The following is a 23,256-nucleotide window of genomic DNA, read 5'->3' as shown; positions in this document are numbered from 1 at the left end:
GAGCATAGCCACGTGCACTAGGGATTAACAGTTCCAAGCCCGGTGCCAAAACTATGTAAATAAATCATATTGTCGTAAATTACACTGTTAACTGAATCCAAGTTACAAAGTGAGTGATGTTTTCCGTAGTTACATTATAGTTTTTTATGGTTAATATTTAATCAGTGATAATATCCATTTCAAATGTTAACATCGGATACCGAACTCATGCTGACATCAGGTACATAGTGATATTATACTGTTCTCATTCTTGACCTAAAAATGAAAAGAAAGAAAGAAAAGGATGTGTGTTTTTGTTTCCCAGAAAATGAGTCAGAAAGCGAGTGTGTGTGTTAGCACAGACTCTCGTGCCAGGCAGACCTACAGGTACAGTGAATCTGAGGTGAAATATTTAAAGGAACGAATTACTCAGCTACAAAGGAAGCTTCTCCACGCTCAGACCGAGGCAAAACAATACAAAGAACGGCTCAGTTCTCTTAAACAGTTGGTGAAAGAGTAAGTTCAGGTGGAAAGATGGAAGAAAGTAAATGAAAAGCCTGGGTACATTATGCCAGAGAATCACAGAACTCTGGAATGCTATATTCAATTTTTCAAAGCTGCCACAAGATGGTGCTATAATACACATTGTTGATTGAAGCACTGTGACAGAGAGAGCTCATAAAGGTAGACAGATATTGATATATTTAAATTATTTTGAAACATACTGATAATAGCCAGCAAAAGCTGACATTATAGAGGTGAAATCCCTAAGTGTTTACACTCAGTTCTGTGCATAGCTCATATAACAAGAATGTACCTAAGACTGATGAAGACATATGTTACTATAACAGCATACTTCTGACATATTTAAATTACATTTGTTCATTCAGCAGATGTTTTATTCAAAGCGACTTCCAAGATAGGCAGAATATAAGCCAAAAATGTGGTCTGCTGTTTGCTGCAACGTTTCACTAAACTGGTTTTTTGTTGTTGTTGTTGTTGTTGTTGTTGGCACTGACATGATAGACTAATTCTGTAAAAAACGTTCTGTAAAAAATGACTGACTTCTGTTTCAGGGCCTGGCAGGGGAAAGATTCTGCCGCAGTTAGAATCAGCAAACTCACAGGTGCTAATTTTGCTGCGTTTCTAGATTATCCTACAATATGAATTTAACTAAGGCCACCTGTATGTTATTACATTCTGAATAAAATGACTTGGTTGAAAAAATAACGTTTTGGCCTGATCTCTCTCTCTGTCTTTCTCTCTCTCTTCCCCAGGTACCTGTCCTCCGGTTATTACAGTCAGAGAAGACAGAGGGAAAGACCAGCGTGTTCTCATGGCAGTGAAGGTACGATGTCTGTCCTAGAGACCATATACATTTATTTGTTTAACTGGTACTCAGAGGTTAGAGATGTCTGGGCTGGAGGTTTCATGCCTCTGGAACATTCTCAAGGTTAAGAACTTTGGTCAAGGTCACACTGGTGAAGAGCTGTCATTCTTAGGAACTGATCTCAAAACCCTCTGGGTTCCAGCTGCTTGGGTCTTAGTCAGAATACGAGGTGCTGTTGCATACCTCGATCAAAGACAGGAAGACAGAGGCCAATAGTGACTAGTGGTGTTTGGGAAAGAGGAATTCAATAGTTGCTCACTTTTCACATTTGACATCTATCTGATATCACTGAAAACTGGGAATGAGAGAAATGAGGGTACAGAGAGGTAGTTTTACATTGTGAAACAAATGACTGTGACGTTTATCACATGGATAGCGGTAGGATTATCTCAGACTGAGCCGGTGCTACTTTTGGTAATGACCAAATATGTTGTTTTAAGATGAAGTCCAATATAATATGGCAAAAGATTATAAATAAAGACTTTAAGTGTCATATATGGAACTGAATAGCTGCCATATTAATCATTGCAGTACATACTACAGAGCATAACTGCTTACAGATATTAAACTCCTGTAAAACAAATGACAATGCATGCCTCTAAAACACACTCTCTATCTCTCTCTCACACACACAGGAAAAGATTTATTTGCTGATTGTGTGTGTGTGTGTGTGTGTGTATGAGAGAGAGAGAGAGAGAGAGAGAGGGAGCCCTCATGTTTGTCCTTTCCAAGTGTGCTTTTAGATTCAACTACTGCAACAAGACATGAAATTATCCATAATTGCTTTTGTATATTGGGTGTTGTGATGGCTGCGTTTGCACCGTGTCCCTGTGTAGCCCAAAGTGCTCCATAATTGGACCTCCCTGACAACACTTGGTCTGAGGAAACACCATTTGAAGGGACATGCCAACCAACAGCTGTCAACACCGATCGACGAAGACGGGTAATGGCACCGCTATAAACAATAACAGTATTATTTTCCAGGGTTATGCAGAAATGCTTGATCCCCCTGTGATCCTTTTGCAAAACATTCTGTTTTATTTACTCGTCATGGAGGAAGAAAACTGCGACTCTGTTAAGAGCGAACGCAAACTCTAATTAGAAACATTCCTTTATATCAGTGATGTACAGTTAAAAGTAATGGAGGGGCTACGAAGAGAAACATCAGTCAGTTATTGGAATTTTTTTTTTTTTTTTATTTCATGAGATTAAACATCCCAAATGCTAGATTAGGTCATATCAGTGAACACATCTCTTGCATTAGCAGTTAAACTGTGAGTCAGGATAACCATACAGAAGACGTTGAGACGTCCCCTGAACCACACATATACATCCAAAACTCTAAGGACTGACTCATGCTCTTTGACACTGCAACCCATATACAAATGTAAAACCTAGTTAATTGCAAGCCAATACATGTTGAACTACAAACATGTATCAGCTAGCAATTAGCTTAATTAGCATGCTAAAAAATGAAGAATGACCCAGAGGTTAATGTTTTGTTTTCAGGCATTTATGTGTAGGGTGTAAAGAAATGATGTGAAAGATAAACAATATGCAGTATAATTTGCCCCTTTCAGCACTTATCATGCCCTGCTGTTTCACCGAGTGGAAGAAATATCAACCCTTTTCTTTTTAGGTTAATCATTTCAACAATCAGCATTACCAGCCCGTCAGTTAGCATTGTTTATGTTTGTCTCCCCTCCCATTTGTGTCAATTTATCGCGTAAGCCGGAGCCGCCCGCCGATCGGCTTGATCGATGGGTCGCAATCTGTCATTTTATGCCTACATCAGGCCATTTATCTGTGTAATATGGATGTTTGGTTGTCTTGCACCTTTCGAAATGATTGGATTTGACCGATTGAGCGCAGGTGTCCCCAGTCAGCCTTCTGTGGCCAGTTTGGCCAATGACATTCAACGGCTGCGAAATGTGTTTGGGATTTGGCCCTGGCAGTAATGAACAGGGTGGATTCAGGACCATGCGAACCATCTCGAAAAAGGCCAAACCAATTATTGGCCCATAACACAGGCACAGCCGCCGTCTCTTTCCCTGATTAAGTGGGAACCATCCTCTGTGTTAAGTAACAATGTGGCCTTTCTGGGTATTCCTGTATTGACTGGGGGAAAAAAATGCTTTTAGTACACGTAACAGAAAGCAAAAGTGAGATTTGGGACTTTTTTTTGTTTTTAATAAGAAGGCCGAGAGCAAAGCATGGTGAATGGTGTCACCTTCCGGGTTCACCACAAGTGACGATTTTAAAATCAGTGTGAAGAATCATACATTTTGATTACTTATGTCTCACTATGCAACAGACTCACAAGTATTTCCTCTCATTTTTTCCAGACCATAATATTTAGCTAGATTTTAATTTTAGGACTTTTTAAAAAATAACATGTAAGATTAATCTTGTTAAACAAAAATCTGTCAGTGAAATAGTACAAATATGTTTTACAGAGAAAGAATTACAAGTGAATGTCAAACAAGAAAATGGAAGAAAACCATCCCAATTCCAAATTGCAGCCCCCCATCAGCTCCTGCTGCTTCTACAAAGAAGAATTATTGGGAAAGCAATGTGTTGAAGTCACACACCACAGGTAAAACTGGTCACCATATCACGCAAATTAATCTGCAGATTAGACAGATTGGAACAGTATTCCCTCTTAAGTTACTGGAAGTATATGATTAACATATAACGGTACAATCAGCAGCTGAATTTTGGTTGTATTTCAGACATCAGAGCTTTTGTACATCACCTGCTCTGTCAGTATCACTAAACTATTTGCACAGGCACACATTACTGTATACACCTCCTATCTTATCAGTCATTCTATACACCCTGCTGCTCTTTTAAACGGGTCCATGTAAAGATGACTCTGCTTAACAAGCCAGAAGAGGCTAAGATGAGAAACCTCTGCTGAAAGGCTTAGATTAGCAGAGTGTTTGCTTTACAACTGGACCAACTTCCTTCCCTGGCCACAGGTCTTTTGTGTTCAGGGATTGGACAGAGGACGAGAGAGACAGAGAGGCTTAGCTCTGTATGTGGTCTGAAAAGCTTGTAGATTATGACAGTTGGAGCAATATTAATCGATATTATAAGTACACAGCAAAATTCTCAGAAGTGATTTTCTGGTGTTAAGCAAAAGTGTTAAATATAGAGTTGAAGTGACACTGTAAATGTAATGTGATTTAACACTAAAGGAGTCAATTGCATAAGAGAGTAGGTGTCATTGAAAAGTGTTGGAGGTTCAAATCGTACTACAGAGTTATGAAACCAGTGTAGCAAGTAGATAACACTTTCTGGTGTTAAGCAGAGTTCATTTTTAATTACACATAGAGTTATTTTAACACTGCATCTGAGTTGTATTATTAACACTTTAGGACGTGTTAATTTAACACTGCAAAGATTGGGACAAAACAAACACCAGCACAGTGTTAAAATGAACTCTCTCAGAGTAGATTTAACACTATAGAATTTGCTGTGTAGACATTATTTGCAGGGGTGATATGAGGTGAGGGGCAAGTTACTGGTACATTAGAAACACCTTGACCAATCATGGACTGTGTCGTTGGTTATGAATAAATTGCTTGACTTCAGAGTCACTGTGCAAAAATAGATGTTAGATCTTTTTCTGGAGCCCCACTGGGCCACGGGACCATTATTACAGTCTGTAAACAAATGGTGAACGGGAGACGAAGAAATACCAGCGAAACAATGGAAACAAGAGGACCCGTGAACTAAAATGGTTGACTTTTTGCGGTACACTTTGAGAGAATATTTGACTAAATAAAACTTTTTTTTTTATTTTTATTAAACACTGTGAAGTCCTGCGTATGCTCTGTTTTATTTGGAATGCAGCGCGGAACACCAATAGTTGGCTCGCCTGGTGATGAGATCACTGCAGGCAACCGAGGGCCTGAAGTCATGGAAGACTTTTGAGAACCAGTTTGGTGTGCACTTACACGTTATTGTTTTCTACTGAATCCGTGAAAGGAACACCCCTTAATGTTTCATGACTTTAATTGAGTGATATCACAGTGGAGCAAGAGACGACACAAATGAAAATGCTGTGTTGGCCTTAAAATGAGCAAACTTTCAAGTCTTCGACGCAATAAGCACTGCCTTTCGATCATTAACTGTTATGTGCTGTCATTTACAATAACAGCAATTTTTTCAGTAATGTTTAATTTGTTATTTTATTGATTTATTTATTTGTTTGCTTGTTTGTTTGTTTTTATAGTGTTGCCACAAAAGCAGAAGACATTACGCCAAATTTACGCACCTCAGAAGAAATTCAATTCCTCCAGCTCTCTCCTTCAAATGAATGCGAGGAAATTGAATAAGAAAATGAAAAGGAGTGACCCAAAAGGGGAAAAGGTCACCCTGCCTGCATCACCAGTCAAGACAAGGGAACATTCTAGAAGGAAGAGTGTCACCTACTTGGAAACTGAGAATGGCTATCCATCAAGAGAGCAGTGGCCAGTTGAAAAGGGGCCTTATCAGTTAGAGGAGGATGATGACAGGAGGAAGGCCTATTTGCAAAGAAAGATAGTAGTGTCTGATACATTTTTTCATTAATTGTGAAATGTGTTAGATCTTTGACCATTTTAAACCATTTTAAATAACGTGTCTAATGAATATCAAAAGAGGCAATTATTTTACTACAATAAATAAGTGTAAATTTGTTTGTGTGGCTGTGTGTGTGTGAGAGAGAGAGGGGGAGAGTGAGAGAGTGCAATTCCTTCAACAAGGTGTGAGTTCCATTTGGAGACACAAACAAATACTTAACTCCAGTAAAACAGTATCCATACTAGAGTTTCAAAAGTAGATGATAGTTTAAAATTACCTTGTGTTTTTAGTGCTGGGTACTGCATGCATGTTGTTACATAGTTTTTTTGAGTGTCAGGCTAAGAGTACTTTTTTTTATATTACATCGCATTTGATTTAAGGAACAATGTTCAAAATTACATGAACGCTGACAAATTCAAAACAAATCAGTGGCTTCAATAAACTGTCCAATGAAGTGAAACAATTCATATCTTTATCAGCGAAATTTCGTTTTCAAGCAGATGGACGTTCTGATTAGCCAAAGAACTGTCCGGGTGGCCGTTGCACACCGTTTCAGTGTTTGCTCTCTCAACAGAAATTATTCAGAGGTTAAAGGAGGACTCTTTGGAGTGGTACTGTTATGTATATGAAAATGTCTAACTAGAAATTCCAGACAAGAGGTGGTATCTGACAGTGACAAAAATGGTCAACAGTTTACCAAAGTTTTTTTTTTTATTATTACTAGTATTATTATCTTTGTCATATAGCAATAATTTATGTTTTCACAAAATATGTAAAACGAGAGCCGGGTGATTTAAACAACAATTTTACATGAGTACAACAGCCAATGCCAAACAGGTAAAGCTAATCTAACTCAGCTCTTCCATTTTAGATTGAATTATATCACACATTGCACACTGATTTACGCGCACATGAAAAACTTGCCGTGACACAAGTATAACAAAATCAGTTACTGTCATTATATTTCCCAGAGTTCACAGCATGCCTCCAGGTTAGAAAAAACAAGTAACATCATTCAATCACATCATCTGAAATCACAGATCTACAGATTGGCTGACTTTCATAGTAATGACTTCATACAAATTATCATTGTATTACTTTATTTTTAATAACACATTGCAAACATTCATGAACTGTTGTTTTTATTAATAGTATTTTTCTTTAATTTGTGCAAACTGAAACAGTCTTCAATCACAATGTTAGAAAATAACTGACGGTCCAAAAACTGAGCCTTGAGGTACTCTAACCTTATATGAAAGACAAAAACATCACAAGGTTTGTGGAAGGAGAAAGATCTTGTAAGTGCAACAGTGAAAAATGAGCAGACTGAACCAAATACAAAAAAGAGCACACACTCCATGCATATATTTAAAGGAGTGTAGATATATATATATATATAATTTAAGAGGGCATCTCCAACCTTGTTTTACAGACCTGTTTACAGTGACATATCACAATGTAGTTGTTTTGTTGCTTACTAATCAAATCGGATGAGGTTAGAGATGATTTTTTTTTCATGTACATTAAAACGCCTGGATGGTTATGGGGAAAATGGTAAAAACCCATCCAACTGTGTGTCCTTTTTGGACAAAAGCATCTGCAAACTGAATAAATATAAATATAAATTCAGTTATCTGATATCTAACAGTTCAGCTGATCAATGTACCATTAAAGCATTGTGGATACATTATTTTACATGAATGTGGAAAACTCCTAAACAATTCAGAAGTCCTTCCAAAATCATGCTCTCATAAAAAATGTTTGAGACGTTTCATTAGATAATGTTCATCTTATCCAGTTGGATATACTCTACTAAATTACAGAGAAAGAAGAAATAATAGTGTCCAAAGAGAATGGGTTTATTGAGTTCAAATTGTTTGGAGGAATGATATGCAGATCATGACTGAAAAGTAGGATAACACATTTTCGGAACCCCTCTCATCACAAGTCTAATATTATAGGGTAAATATACTGACTTTCTAAAATCTGAGAAACTGAATTCACTCTTTGGTGTCACAATATTGCACTATAAAGCCAAGCTAACTACAGAACACTGCAAAAAATCAAAAGTGGCAACAATTTTTAAAGATTATTTCTGTTATATATCAATTTCCAAAGATCAGTCTAAATCACAATTTAATCAATATCTCAGTTTAAACCTGAATCCATTTCCTCATTTCATGCTTTCTTTTAAGGACTATTATGGAAGGACTTCAATGCTCTTATGGGTACAATTAGCAATTAGCAATTCTGAAAAATGTTCATTATTTGTGGATTAGTCATGCTACTGACTATTTGCAGAAGTTTCTTTAGGTTGTGGGTACACAACACATCCGTAGTTGAGTATGGTCATGGTCTTGGGCTTGTAAGTTTCAGTATATGGTACATGAGGTGATCTTAAAAAAAGAAAGGGTTCCATCCCCCACCCCCACCACAAAAAAACCTGTCAGATTAGAAACTGGAATTTCACTTTTAAAATGAGTCAAAACTTCTATATTGTCTATAGAGGTCTATAATGTAGGAATGTTTTTACAAGTGGCTGCGAAGACAAATAAAGGTAAACACATGAATGATAGATCGTAAGAGGTAATGCGAAATATATGACTGTTCTACGATTCCACAAAATGACCCATTCCAAAATTTTGCTTTAGTTAATCATTTCTAACAGCCTTTAAAAATGATTTTCACATGACACTTTGTCACACTGCATTCCGAGTAATAAGTGAGGCTCAGTTGTACTCAACACACCAAAAAAAAAAAAAAATAAAACAAACAAATAAACAAACAAACGACCAAAAGAAAAAACAAAAAGGGACAACATCAGTCATTATAACAGTCATTGGAAATATTGAGATAAAACTGATATTGACAGAATGCCAACCACATTGTGATCAAGGTCACGGCACAGCCACATTTCCAATACGCAAACCAAAAAAACCTCCAAAAAATAAAACAAATTTATATTTATTCAGCTCTCTCTCTCTCTCTTTCTTTCTCTGTGTCTCTTTTTTTCCACACACATACACAAACACACTCACACAGACACAAACAAACACGCACACACACCTCTCTACAGACCACCCAGATTTCCGTTGACCATACTTCATTTGAGTAATCAAACTCAAACCACAAGCCAGTGATGGAGCTGTCCAAAAAAAAGAAAATGACATTAGAAATGACATAACAGACATTGCTTTATCTACAGTTATAGTAAAAGAATTCACTATTATGGGGTGATAGTTTTCATTTTTCAGCAGTTGGATTTCAGAGTTGTGCTATCAATGTAAAGGAACATGTTCAGCGATATCATTTATCGCAATATTACCGTGAACTGCCGAACTTCTCCGTTTTCCACCAAGTGATGGTCTGTTTCAGGAGTTATAGCATAAGCCAGTTTCTGCAGAAAGTCAAACAAGATTACAAACATAGTGAATGAGAGATTCAGTGTTTTGGTAATAACATATTATTTTATTTCTTACACCGTTATCAAAGACTGGTTAAATGTACTGCAACAAAACAGACGTTGCATCCCTAGTGTCAACTGATTTAAATGGGGAATACGTACTTTAAATATGTACTTTCAAAAAAAAAAATTGCTGTAGTACTTACATCACAAAAGCTGCCTGGCAAGGAGCAGAATTTATAGATGGCGTAGAGTGGTACCATGGTCATGGAGGATATTGCCAGACACCAGCCAATCATGTTTGCCCACATAGGAAAATAATATGTCCCATACTTTGGAGGGTTGAATGTTGCAAAGCTGACCACAACCATGAACTAGGAATGGTGGAAAAGCAGCCAAGTTATTGTAGAGCAGATGGAGCAGTCACTGTTATACATCACAACCAAACATCATTACTCGAAAATAAAATAACAGACTTAGTTGTGTGATTGTAAGTCACATACATTGTACATTGAGAAAACCTGTATATTGTAAAGTGTTCAGTGTTCAGGAATGAGCATGTACTGTTTTCCATGCCATCTTAGGTTCAGCTATGAAAAATAAGGTGTACTGCAGCTGTAACCACCACCCTCATGGCCATCAAAGTACACAGACAGAGGAGATGATCATTTGGAAAGGGAGAAATTAAGTAGATTTGAGATGCAGACTGGGGGAGGAGCTGCACTGGAAACAAGGTGTCAAATGGCTCACTTCACAGGGCAGATGACTCTGACCTGTGGCAGACCTTGAAGGGCTAATTGACAATTGTTAAAGCTAAATGTGAATGGTGATGAGATGGAAGTGTGGGTTCACGCACTAGGAGAAAACATGGACTGACAAACTTCCAGCACAGTCTCCAGTATAATCCAGGTCTCTGGCCAATCATTTCCTGTATATCATCACTGAAACGGTCAACCCCTGAAAAACAAAGCCAAAGAAACATAGAAGGTAGACTCAGACCTCAGTCCCTTCTCAGAAAAACAACTTGTGACAGAGTTTCATGTTTACAAAACTTCTCAATTTCTAATTAAAAATAAACCTATACTAAGAACAAATATTTAAAGCAAAAAAAAACACAAAGAAGCTCCTTTTTAGATTGTGTGCTTTGATTCAGAGAACCTCTACATGATGAATGCAAACCTTCACTACACCTGCTCCTCACATACTGCCTTTTTCCCCTCAGCCCCTGTGGCCTGCAAAGGTACCAATCAAAAGCAGAAGTGGATATCGAAGGTGACTGTTCACACTGGAGTGTAAAAAGCCATGTCACCAACTGAGGGACGAACGCTGTCGTTTTCTGTCAGGACTGAAGGGTCTTTGAGGAAAGGCCAAAGAAAACTCAGACGTTTAGCAGTGTACCCTGAGGAGTTTGACCCCACCAATGTAGGGCAGAGTCTGTGACCATGTGACCCCTGAATCAGAAAGTCAGTCAGTGTTTCTGTACTATTGATCTCCCAGCCAACATACTGCTCACTTTGTCCTGAGTAACCGGAGTCGTGCTGAAGTTCAGGTCATTCCTACGGCTGAACTTTGGGATCGTTCCTTGCCTCAGGGAAGAATGTGAAAGTTCAGTTTCCTCCAATAAGGAGGCAACATACATACAGAAAAATGATTGCCTGCTTAAGGGTATAATGATTTTTTTTGTCTGTAATAGTGTTTTATGTACTGTGGATATACATGTGAATTGGCTATTAAAGATCATACATTCCTGTTGTGTATACTGCCACATTTCAAAGAGGTCACACCACATACTGAGCGATGACCATCAACTGTCTTGATTTAATGTGCTTTTAACATTTGTGGAATGACAAATAAAATAGTGCTCTCCACTGTGCGGGTAACAAGTCTGCCATCTGTACTCAACCGTCTTGTGAGTTCTGAATGGTGAGTGATGCTCAAGCTAAAACAGTATATTCATACGCACAGCATCTACCATATTATCCATATAATCCAACGTCAGATGGTTTAGTCGAATGGTTCAATAGTACCTCCAAGTGGTTCATCAGGAGCTGATGAATAGATATCCAGGTTCACAGCAGATGGTTCTTCCTTACATGCTGTAACTTCCTTACACACTAGTCTTGCATGCCACTACACATCAGATAACTTGCTTTCACTGGATGTGTGCAGAAGTTTCTGAAGTAATTTAATTAGTATCTGTTTCAAAAGCACATCTGAAGTCAACTGAATCCAATAACAGCTCTATGTGTGTCTAATTGCCCCTGATCTGGTGTAATTACACATATGCCGACATGAAAGCAAGTCATAATTTCAAGCATCCATCTCGTTATTATCACACTCTAATTCATCTCTCTGAAATGTCAGATCATAGTGATGAAACCTTGAGTTCCAATGTCATTCATTTTGAAAGAATCATAAATAAATAGCACCAAATGCACTGATGCTTTTGAATGGTTTGTGCCATACTACATGTTTTTGGCACAGGTTTTAAATTGTACATTCCATGGATGAGTGGAAAAAGCGAGCGATCGAGCTAAACAAAGAGAGCTTGGGACATTGTGGTGCTCTGAGACCTAATGATGTTTCTCGGCACTGAAGCACAGCAACCCTATCTTCAGCCTGATAGACCATCACAGGCCTAATGCCACATTAGATTTTCAGGCCATGACAGAGAAAGGAACCACCCTCACCATAGAACCAGGCGATGCCGATAGCCTCAATCAGCACTCCAAAGAGGATCGATGTCCCTGCCGCAAAGTGGTCCAGCAAGGTAAACACATAGATGCCTCCCTAAAGAAGAATGGCAGCAGATAGAGGAGGGGTCAATCAGACATAGCACGACTAACAGTGGCTTCAGGGGAGTTAAAAATTACCTGCAACATGTACCCCCTCTATTGTCTTGATTTCTCTAGTAGACATAAGTAAACACCATAAATGAAACATAGTTCACTTACAGTGGAGATAACGATGGTTGCTTTTACAGATTCACCTGTCACTTACATTAGTGACGCAGAAGAGAGAGATGAGGAAGGTCGATACCACGATGAAAAGGGTAAAAAGCTCCCTATGTTTGTGTAGAAACTTGAACTCGTCAATCAGGCCAGTGATTACAGACTCCATGCCACCCATCTGGGGGCAAGACAAGAGCAGAACTGGTAAAATCTGACAATAATATGCATTAAACATGCATACAATCAATTGCGAAAAGCAAATTCAAAGCTATACCTCATTGCATTTTTGCTGTTTGTGGCATCTAACAACCCTGTTACTGCCTTACAAGCTCATCTGTTATGAAATGCAGGTCAGTTCATGCACCATACTTACTCTTATTAACAATATCAACTGTGATGGCACAGGGTACATTACTACGTGGTTCATTTGGAGGGTGTAGGTATTAGTGATATGCACATATCAGTGTGTACTTACAGCACTGTCAATGCCTAAGGTGAGGAGCATGATGAAAAAGATGACAGCCCAAACAGAGGAGCCGGGCAGCGTAGCTATAGCTTCGGGATATATAATGAACACAAGTCCAGGTCCTGGAGAGGTACAAAAGGAGAAATACGACAGCAATACACATCAATAGTTTCATGGCTCCGTTATTCATTTTTCCTAGAATGTTCTGGATCATTCGTGCTTTTCCTTATTTTCACGATACCCTAAGATACATTGTAAGACAACTGACATAAGAGTAGGGGTTTGGGGCGAGAGGTAATTCTTAAAACTAAGCACTCATAACAAATGGGTACAAACATTTACTATGACAAGCCTGTTGAAACAGGCTTGAATGAGAATACGTTTGAAATATCTAAATAGCTGGTCTGTGTCCCAGTACTCTAATATGGCTCTTATATCTTGTATCTCTCTTACCTTGTAACTCTTACCTTGTATTTTGTTCTTTACTTCAGTTAGTAAAGTTCTAACAGGACAGAGTGTATTAGAGTAATGCCAAACAGACATCACATGAATGCTTTAAACTGATGTTTCACCGCATAAGGTAAAAAAAGATCAGTGGCAAAAAGAGCCTTAAGGAAAGGCCACGATAAAGAACACTGGGCCAGTGCCAATCAGCCGAATACAGCGAACGCACGTGTGTCCCGGGTCTATGTTGAAAGAAAATTTATGATGTGAACTATGAAATACACAATAGATTCATTGAGGATGTAGATTGTGTTTTCTTGCCATAAAGTGACATTACGATGTATTGACAAGCCATCGCCCATGTTTTCGTTTGAACTGATGTGTATTGATTTTTTTTTTTTTTTTTTTTACACACAGTCCTTACTGGAATAATTCCCTGCCTGTCTGCAGCTGCATTTTGGTATTTGCAATGACTGGCATGTCAACCCCCTACCCCATGTGCTTGATTAGACACACACACACACACAAACACACACACACACACACATACATAATGGACATTGATAAATTGACTGAGGTTCCAAAACAATTAATTTCAAAGAGAAGAAAAGGGAAAAAAAAAAAAAAAAAAACATTTGGAGAGCTCATGGAGGTATTCCGGGTCACAAAATGTCAGAGCAGACCAGGTCAAAACTCTACAACAGTGGTTCTCAACTCCACTGACACACCTGATTCCACTGATCAATTAATCATCAAGGCCTCGGTTAGCTCAATTAACTGTGATAATGAATAGTTAAACCAAAGACGTGCAGGACAGGGGGTCCTCAGGACTGGAGTTGAGAACCAGTGGTCTACAACATAATCAGCATTTAAACATTTATAATAGAAAATATGTTACATGGTTTTTGGTACATAAATATTCCAGAGAGTAATTTGCTATGCTGATATCGTTATCCAGTATGATCCATTCATTACACATGTTGTCATAGACTACACTATAGACTACACGTTCACATTGGTTCAATTTAGAGTACAAACAAAGGATGTGATATTCTAAGAGATTTAAACATAAAAAGATGTGAATATACAGACAGACACACACACACATATAGACTGAGAGGCTCTCACCGTCTGTGGCGACCTTATCTAGAGCCACACTGTGTTTCTGGGACATGTAACCCAAGAAAGAGAAGATCACGAAGCCAGAGAAGAAACTGGTCAGAGAGTTTATGGAACTGGTGATGATGGCATCTCTACAGGAGACAGAACACACACACACACACACACACACACGTAAAGTGAAGTTTTAGATGAAGGTCATCTCAGACTGTACAGGTTATAAGTGATAATGTATGTTGGTTATGGTGAAGGCAGTGCTTGTCTGCGGTTGCATCAAGAACAGCCAAACATCCTGACAAAAGACATCCAGTGTCTACTTCTAAATATGAGCATGTGGGGATTCACATTAGTGCTGTTATCAAAATAAAAAGGGCTGTAAATTCTCAACAGCTGTAAGCTATGTGAACATATATTTGCACAAGACAATTATTTAGAACCTATATGTTAAACTGTAGGTAACAACAAATATATTAATATGAAAATTACATTGTTTTTATGACAGAAGTACTAGGAAGAATATATTCACTGTAATGATAGTATAACTGTCTGTACAGTAGTTTTTGTTTTTAGCATTGCCCATCCATAGTCAATCACCATTTTAGCCATGAGCGTGTGTGTGTGTGTGTGCGTGTGCGTGTGCACGTGCATGTGTGTGTTTCATACGTGTTACCTCCACAGGTTTAAGGGCATTTGCTTAGGCAGTGATACTGAAATGTGTCAAAGGCTCAGAGCACCAAGGAGGCTTCAAAGACATTGTAATTCAAAACTGCAGAGAGTGAGACTGTATGCAGTATGCATGTCCTAACATTTGTTTGTAAGAAAAGATAGTGTGTGTGTGTGTGTGTGTGTGTGTGTGTGTGTGTGTGGACACAACCCAAAAAAGAGGTCCCTTTGCCATCCACTGCCGGTCAGAGAGGCGTCGTGTGCTCACCTATAGCAGTTGTTGCTGAATTTGTTATAGCTGGAGAAGGCAATTAGCACACCAAACCCTACTCCCAAAGAGAAGCAGATCTGAGTGGCTGCCTCGATCCAGACCTACAAAACAAACGGGCCAGCCATCGGCAACAAAAGACGACACAGAAAAGCTATCATTAGAGATAATTGCAGGAAACTCATTCAACAGAAAGATGAAAGACACTTGTGAATACAGGATAATTTTGCAAATTGCCACTGCATGCATGTGTCTAATCTAATTCTCAAATTGCTGCTTTGAGCTCTTGGTCGTATGTGCATTTTAAGGGGGGAATCGGAGCTTGTGGAAACTTACTTAAGGCGAATGGTAACTTTATGAGCTCTGGGCCAAGCATTTAATAATGATAAAATGAGCGTCTCTTATGAGGTGTTTAAAGTATTCATTAATAATATACACTGGAGTTCAGAATGGAACGTTCAAAAGCCATGATTCTTTTTTCAGAGGCAATGAAAACATCTCAACAGTCAAAGAGAAAACAAACAGTGTTTACTATATGGCTTTGACATGGGCACACACACACACACAGACTTTTTTTTTTAATCCGAGTGGGAACTACCCATTGATTTCCATTTTTAATTTCCATTATATTTGGACACTTTTTAACCCACAAAAATCCATTCAGTTTCTCCAAGTGGAGATAAGAAAAATATCTCAACTGCACAATTTCAGACATTTATATGGTCATTTATAGGGACATTTGGTTTCAAGCACACACATATAAAATACCACTCGTCCTCCTGTTGATTCTGTTTTTCATTTTCGATACCTGGTTCACTGCTGAGGGCTACACACCTGATCGGCAGGCGTGATGGGTCATAGTGAATATGTATTACAAGTTTGTTTTTGCTAAAAGCTTTTTCCTGGTCAATAGTGCAGAGAAACCGAGAGGGCCACAGTTGTTGGAGAGCTTCTCTATCTCTGAGTCTATATGCAGCTGAATGATAGGCAAAAATATTTGCACTGTGTGTGTGTGTGTGTATGTGTGTGACTTTATGTGTATATGAGTGTATACATAATAAGTGTGAATGGTTATTGTGCTGCATACACTTATACATGTTTGTGTATTTGAGTGCAGGTGTGTGAATGCTTGTATGTCCATTATTGTGAGGTGTGTGGGAATGAGAGCATGTATGTGTGTGTGTGTACCTGGGCCTCACAAAGACGGAGAAAGTCCACACTCAGGTAGGCTTTAATGCCATCGATAGCTCCGGGCAGAGTGACCCCACGGAGCAGCAGCACAGTCAGGACCACGTACGGCATGGTGGCCGTGATCCAAACCACCTGCAGCACACGCACACACACACACGCACACACGCACACACACACGCACACACGCACACACACACACGCACACACAAACACACGCACACACACACGCACACGCCGCACCCCCCCACACAAACACACACACAAACAGACACGCACGCACACACGCGCACACACACACACACATACACACACACACACACACACACACACACAAATGGCCATGTACATGTAAAATAATTGACAACTGTTCGGTGTCTGAGACAAGAGTGTAATTTCCTGGGTCGGGTCACAGGTAAAGTGGTAGTAAAGGGTTTGGCACCTTTCCTGAGGTCTTGACTCCCTTCCATAGGCTGAAGTAGAGAACCACAATGACAACAGCCAGACAGGAAGTCAGCTGCCAGCGTGGGAGACCCAGGTCGTCGATACCAGCACTGTCCTGGAGGTGCAGAACGCCACGCCTGTGTGTGTGTGCAGCCAGTTAGTGATAACCAAACACACCATCCGGCACACACAGTGAACTAGTGAAAGACACAGAGTATGTGAACTGACTGTAAAAGAGACATTTGGAAAAGGTGACCTTCTAATATTTAACATATCACAGACTTTTATAATACAAAATCAAAAGGTTACCTCATGGATGAAGAAAAGCATCGCAGTTAAGTGAAGCTACACTTGCCTAAGGTTTTTGGATGCCTTGGACCTCCAGATAAAAAGACGACCTTGAAATTCAGGTAAGAATCTAAACCTATAAACTCTCTATGTATGTGAAATACGAACACACAGATGCACACACAGGACATTAATCACTCGCTCTGTCGACCAGATGTCAGAGGGTAAGATCTAGAACTCACTCGAAGTACTCCTCGGCGGGCGTGGCCTTGTGTGTGTCGTTCAGCAGCGTGTCATTCAGATCGGAGCAGTTGGGGCTATTCCAGGTGTTGTTACAGTTTACCCAGGGGAGTTCTCCAGAGAATGAGGAGAACAGGTAGAACAAAGCCCAGGCGATGATGACGTTATAGTAGAAACCCACGTACAACGAGATCAGGATCACAGTGAAGCCTACACCTGAGGAGGAACGACGAACAACCGTGGGAATTCAGCTTGTTTAATCATCCACCTGCCAATCCATCAGTCTACAGACAGAAGGATTCATACGCACGTGAGACTAAACAGGCATGTTACAGACTGTTTACGAAAGAATAATAAAGTTGACATGGATGTAACAGTGAGGAGAAATCCAGTAAAATCCACAGACGCAATGTTTTTGGTGACTATGTTTAGATGCTTATGTAATGTTTAGGAGGGGGGGTGGGTGGGTATTCAAACCAAAGCCTATAAAGCCCACTGATGGAATATGACACACAATACAGTTGTGAATTAATTAAAATAATATTAAAGTACAAGCATTTTGAAGACATTTCATTCATTATAAAACTCAAACATGAATTCCACTGTACAAAGTTCATTGTCATTTTTACTATTCGCTAGTCATTTGAGAGACAACTGCACTGACATGTTATGATATATCCACACAGAGAACACACTACCAATACACACTAGTCCAGTTTTCTTCACTACTCCGTATTCTTGCAACCTTATTCTCTTAATGACTGGGACAAATGATGCTTGTGATGAGAACTCAGTTAAAGCAGTTCTAACCAAACATGACAAGAAGGCCTTACACACTTCATCCTGTTAGAATGTCAGTAACTTTATTTGAAAAGGACACGAGGTAAAGGGGCCATGTAACTATATTTGGGACAAAGCCCAGTCACCTCACTGTTCCCTAAATTTGTTCCTTAATACCTAAACCACTGCTAAACCACCATTATATCATTTTGATCTTGGCTTGGCGACAAACGCCTCCTGTTCCCCTCTGAGTGGCTCTGAACATCCTGAGGAATCAACAGGTCCACTCTGTAATGAACCGTTAGGCTAATGAAGACATAAGGTTTTCTCCCTCGATCCGATGGAGAAGCTTAGCGTCTTGAGAATTCGCCCCATTAGCACCACATGTGTAATTCGAAGTCCTTTCAAAGCATTGATCCCGAGGAAGCAAACATGTTGATCAGCAGTAATTACTGTAATCTCTCTGCACGGAGTGACAGGCGCAGTGAAAGCCAAGCTTGTGATTATAACGTCAACGGCAGTTCGAGCTGACAGGAGACTGAGGAGCAGCGAAGCAGATACGACAATCAGGCATCTTGTCATGCTGAGACACACACGTATGATGTCCCTTCTTTTTCGATTAAAAAAAAAAACAAAACAAAACAAAAACGAATACCTTTTCAAGTAAGAATTGAGTGGCATCAAGTGTCTCTAGTGAGTCATGAAAGCTACTCATGGTTACATTAACAGTAAAGTATATTAGGCAGTGTGTTATGGTGATAAATGTGCTATAGCAAAGTGTTAACTCCATAAAAAGTAGCTATGGTTCATTCTTGCTTTAAGGCTAAGGGGTAGTCTTTTCACACACACACACACCTGCACCTGCACCTGCAGATGCCGTTATACACGTACACGCATTCAGTCCCTATAAACCAGTGCCCTTACATGTACAACACATTTCTCTCTCACGACTTCTTAATTCTCTCTTTATATGTCATTCTCGGAATAGGTATGAAGAGAGAAGTAAATACAATCGAGATTTTGGTGTGGAAACTGCTGCTAGTGGTCTTTTGTGACATTCGGGTGAGGTAGCGACATCGGCTCGCAAACTACCATTAAATGCAGAGAAATTACCTCGGGGTTGAGGAGGGTCGGGTGAAAAGTGGCGGAGAAAGTTGTCGTGAAGGGAAATCTCCGCTAGCATGCTAATTCTTAATTTTTGTCATGTTGCTTAGTGATGTGTTGTAAAAGTGTCAGGGGCTGACCGTGTCCTTACCACTCACCCTGGGGAATTTTGCAGTCAGATTTGATACTAAAAGCCCATTTTGTGTCTTCCGTTTGACTGAAGGTGTTTAGTTTCAGGCTGAGATAAACAATACCTGTCCATCATCAGTCGGAGAAAACGAGTAAGTGAGTGAGCTTTCTCTCATGAAATATGTCAGGGGACACAAACATTCTGTCCTCCCAAGAAACACGCTAAACATCTGACTCTGTAGCATCATAGGCTAACAAAAACACTAAACTAAACTAAATTTAACCTAAACCCCCACCCCACCCCCCACTAAACTAACAACAGAAAAGGGATGCTTATCAAATATGTCCTCATCATAATCTGACCCCCCTCTTCAGCAGTCTACAGTGAATATGGATTAAAACATTCCACCCATACTTTCTGCACCTCACAGAGAGAGAGCACATTGGACTTTAGCAGATTATATTAACATATTATATTATATATTATGTTGAATTAACAGATTATAGCATGAGCACAGTTTCAAACTTTTAATGATGTTTCTCTCTCTCTCTCTCTCTCTCTCTCTCTCTGTCTGGTGAACACACACATTTGTCTCTAAAATAGCCCACAGTCTGTCTGTGTTACAAGTACAACATCATTTTTTTTTTTTGTCCCTGTACAGTTATTTAATTTCTCCTCAGCATATAATACTTCTTATCAGTTTTACTTAATAATACTTAATATCAGTACCTTTGAATATGGGGCAGATTTTCCAGACTCCTGCAGCTCCTTCACGGTTATACTGTCCCAGTGCAAGCTCCATGTAGAACAGGGGCATTCCAGCAATCACCATGAAGAAAAGGTACGGAACCAGGAACGCGCCTGAGGGAGAGCTCCTCAGTTAATCATGACTGAATAAAAGATTGGCATCTACATCTTCATACCATGCAATTAAATAAAGCAGATATTGCGGTTTAGGTAAATTGTGATTCAGTTCCTTCTCTGTGTATCTTTATTTGTGAGTCAAAATTGATATTGTTACCTCTATAAAACTGTAAGCAACAGTTAATTGTCCGTTCACTAGAACATATTAAAAAGTTAAGAAAATATAACTGCCCAACAGACTAGCAAGGTTGTGTGAATACTCATGTGTGAGAAGAGAGACAGGAGAAAAGATGCATCTGTATTTTATTAGATCAGTGCTTGTCTGTGACAATGGGAGTGAAGAAGAATTAAACGTGACAGGTCAGTTTAGGAAGAACGATTGCTTCCACACTGTTCTCATTTGTAATTTAATGTAATTCTGTCATGAAATAAAAATGAATATAGCTTGTGTTCTAACACTACAACACTGCCTCCCCTAACTTGTGAAAAACGAGTGGAAATCAAATTCTCTCTCTCTCTCTCTCTCTCTCTCTCACTCTCTCTCTCACCTCCTCCATTCTTGTAGCAGAGGTAGGGGAACCTCCAGACATTGGCCAGGTCCACAGCGAAGCCAATGACGGAGAGCAAGAAATCGATTTTCTTGCCCCAGGTCTCCCGCTCCTCTCCGGACGGATGGGTCTGCCCAGTGGGGCTGACCAGGGTGGAGGCGGTGAACTGAACACCGTTCTGCTCCTTCACCAGAATCAACTCCACCTCTTTGGGGCCCATCGTGTTGGGGGCCTTGGCCGGGACGACGACTGAAGACATGTGTGGGCCGGTTCGTCTGCCTTTCAGCATGTGGCAGTGGGCGAGACCTTGGGAGAATCCGGGCTGGGGAGAAGGGAACCAGCGCCGAGGGTGGACTCAGAGCCCTGTCTGAGATGGAGGGGAAGGAGGGAGAAGGGAGGAGGAGGGAGAAGGGAGGAGCCATGCGGCCATGTTGGTGGTGTTAGATCGTTCGCACTTTATATAGCCCTGCTTGAACGTGATGGATTTTTGTCTGCGGCCACAAGTCGATTCTGGATTGAAATAAACCACATCCATCCACTAACAGCAGCACAAAACAGAGAGTAATTGGCTACCGTCTTAAACGAGTCTTATACTTAACTCATGTGAAATTAAAGAAAAATGCTTCTTTTGATTTTTTTTTGTTGTTGTTGTTTTTTTTAATTATATATGATATACAAAAGATGCTTAACAGTTCATAACTAACGCTTAAAAAAAATGTACACACATGTAATTTTCTTCTTCAATATGCCAGCAAGCGATTTCAGTGAAGTTCTATTACTGTTCTGTAAACATTCTATTATTATTTAGAGAAAAAAAAAAAAACACTCAAAATACGTTGGTCTGATGGTCGAATCAAAAATATAAGCTTCAAACAAAATTTACAATAATGCAGATTTTTCAAAGATTTCACAGAGATTTTTTTAGGGTAATTTTTAAGGTGATTTTAAAAATGATCTAACCAAAGACTCCCTTCCATGCAGGATGAGTGAATGATCAGATAGATGTGTTCATCAACATAATTTAATTTCAGAAACACTAGATCTCTCATCACTCTTTTGAGAAGATTTCTTTTTTTTTTTTTCAAATCCAGGTGAAAAGAGAAAAAATGATGAAGAATGTGGTTACTCCATATTTCTGAAAATCATTTAAAATTGGTTGTTTACTAAAGACAACTTGCAAAACGTAAAGATTGAACAGTGGACGCCATGATGAGTAAAACATGCTAACAGAATTATAATTATTTATGATTGTAGAGGAATGATATCATAATAACACGATTATAAAACACTTTAACAGAAGAGCATGTTTGAATAACAAGAGCAAAACCACTTGTTGAGCCTCAAAAAAAAAAAAAAAAAAAAAAAAAACCCCTCAAAATAATCTCTCAGTCTCTCAGACAAGTCTTATAAATTAAAACAGCAAAAGAAAATGGACCAAAAAAACCCCCCCAACAACAAAAAAACAAAACAAAACAAATAATGCATCTTACCTTCTTTAGGAGTGAAAGAGTATCTCCAGGAACAGAAACTTTTAATTCTCCCTACATTGGTGTTTCTCGTCAGTCCAAAGGGAAATGATGGGCATGACTGTAAAGTCAGAGGTAGAGCCTGGATGCTGAGTATGGAGGAGTATGTATTTCAGGGAAAAGAGAGAGAGAGAGAGAGAGAGAGCGAAGAGATAGAGCGAAGACAGCCTGGGTGGCCGATGGAGCCGTCGGTTAAGGTGAAACCCACAGGTCCTCTGACCACGGTGTGGGGTGGTCTGACGGGGGAGTCTTTGGGACCACTCTAGAAAAATGGAGCTGGTCCTCTCCCCAGTCTCCTCCCCTCTCTCTCTCTCTCTCTCTCTCTCTCTCTCTCTCTCCCCATTTCTCCCTCCCACCTCCCTTGTTGTTTTCATCCCTACACAAATATCCACAACATATCCACATGTACACAACACACACAATGACACACACACACACCCACAAAGACAGAAATGACTGTTGCTTTAGGTAACACAAATCATACAGGTGTCATTTACCGACAATTATAGTAAATTTTCCACAGTGTCAGAACGTACGCAAAATATCCAAAAAGTAACATCCCAAAAGTGAACAACTGATATATGTATCATCTGATTAAGAAAACGTAGTTAATCATTTATTAGCCATAAAAAGGCACTGCTCAGGTCTGTGAGGTGACCAGTATTGATCTCCTGGTCCCCCCCCCCCCCATCTCCCTCGACATATTTTTGATATTTGAAAAGTTCCAGTGTTTGGTGAATGTGAGGGGTGCTTTGCTTAAGGGCAGGATTTTATCATTTGAAGCAGACGTCTGTTCAACAGAGACAACAGTGCAGTTGAAACACAAACGATTAAAGATCAAAAGCTAGGTTATCACTTTACCCTTTAGAGGAGAGAAGAACGCCGTGAAATT

General features: G+C 39.5%; 1 protein-coding gene across 1 annotated transcript; it reads right to left on the bottom strand.

Annotated features, from left to right (window-relative positions):
• Positions 1 to 9,059: 9,059 nt before the first annotated feature.
• Positions 9,060 to 21,127, bottom strand: slc6a3 (solute carrier family 6 member 3). Its single transcript, XM_030781331.1, has 14 exons — positions 20,839 to 21,127; positions 20,156 to 20,287; positions 17,415 to 17,628; positions 16,883 to 17,021; positions 16,441 to 16,575; positions 15,253 to 15,356; positions 14,331 to 14,455; positions 12,768 to 12,880; positions 12,342 to 12,470; positions 12,032 to 12,131; positions 10,198 to 10,298; positions 9,548 to 9,715; positions 9,264 to 9,335; positions 9,060 to 9,083 (listed from the first exon to the last, which is right to left on the bottom strand). Exons 1-14 carry the CDS (start codon positions 21,125 to 21,127, stop codon positions 9,060 to 9,062), a joined length of 1,845 nt encoding a protein of 614 aa, XP_030637191.1.
• Positions 21,128 to 23,256: the final 2,129 nt, after the last annotated feature.

The sequence above is a fragment of the Chanos chanos genome, chromosome 8, assembly GCF_902362185.1.
Source record: "Chanos chanos chromosome 8, fChaCha1.1, whole genome shotgun sequence".
Lineage (NCBI taxonomy): Eukaryota > Metazoa > Chordata > Actinopteri > Gonorynchiformes > Chanidae > Chanos > Chanos chanos.
Note: the sequence above shows the minus strand (reverse complement) of the source record. Positions and strands in the feature narration are given on the sequence as shown.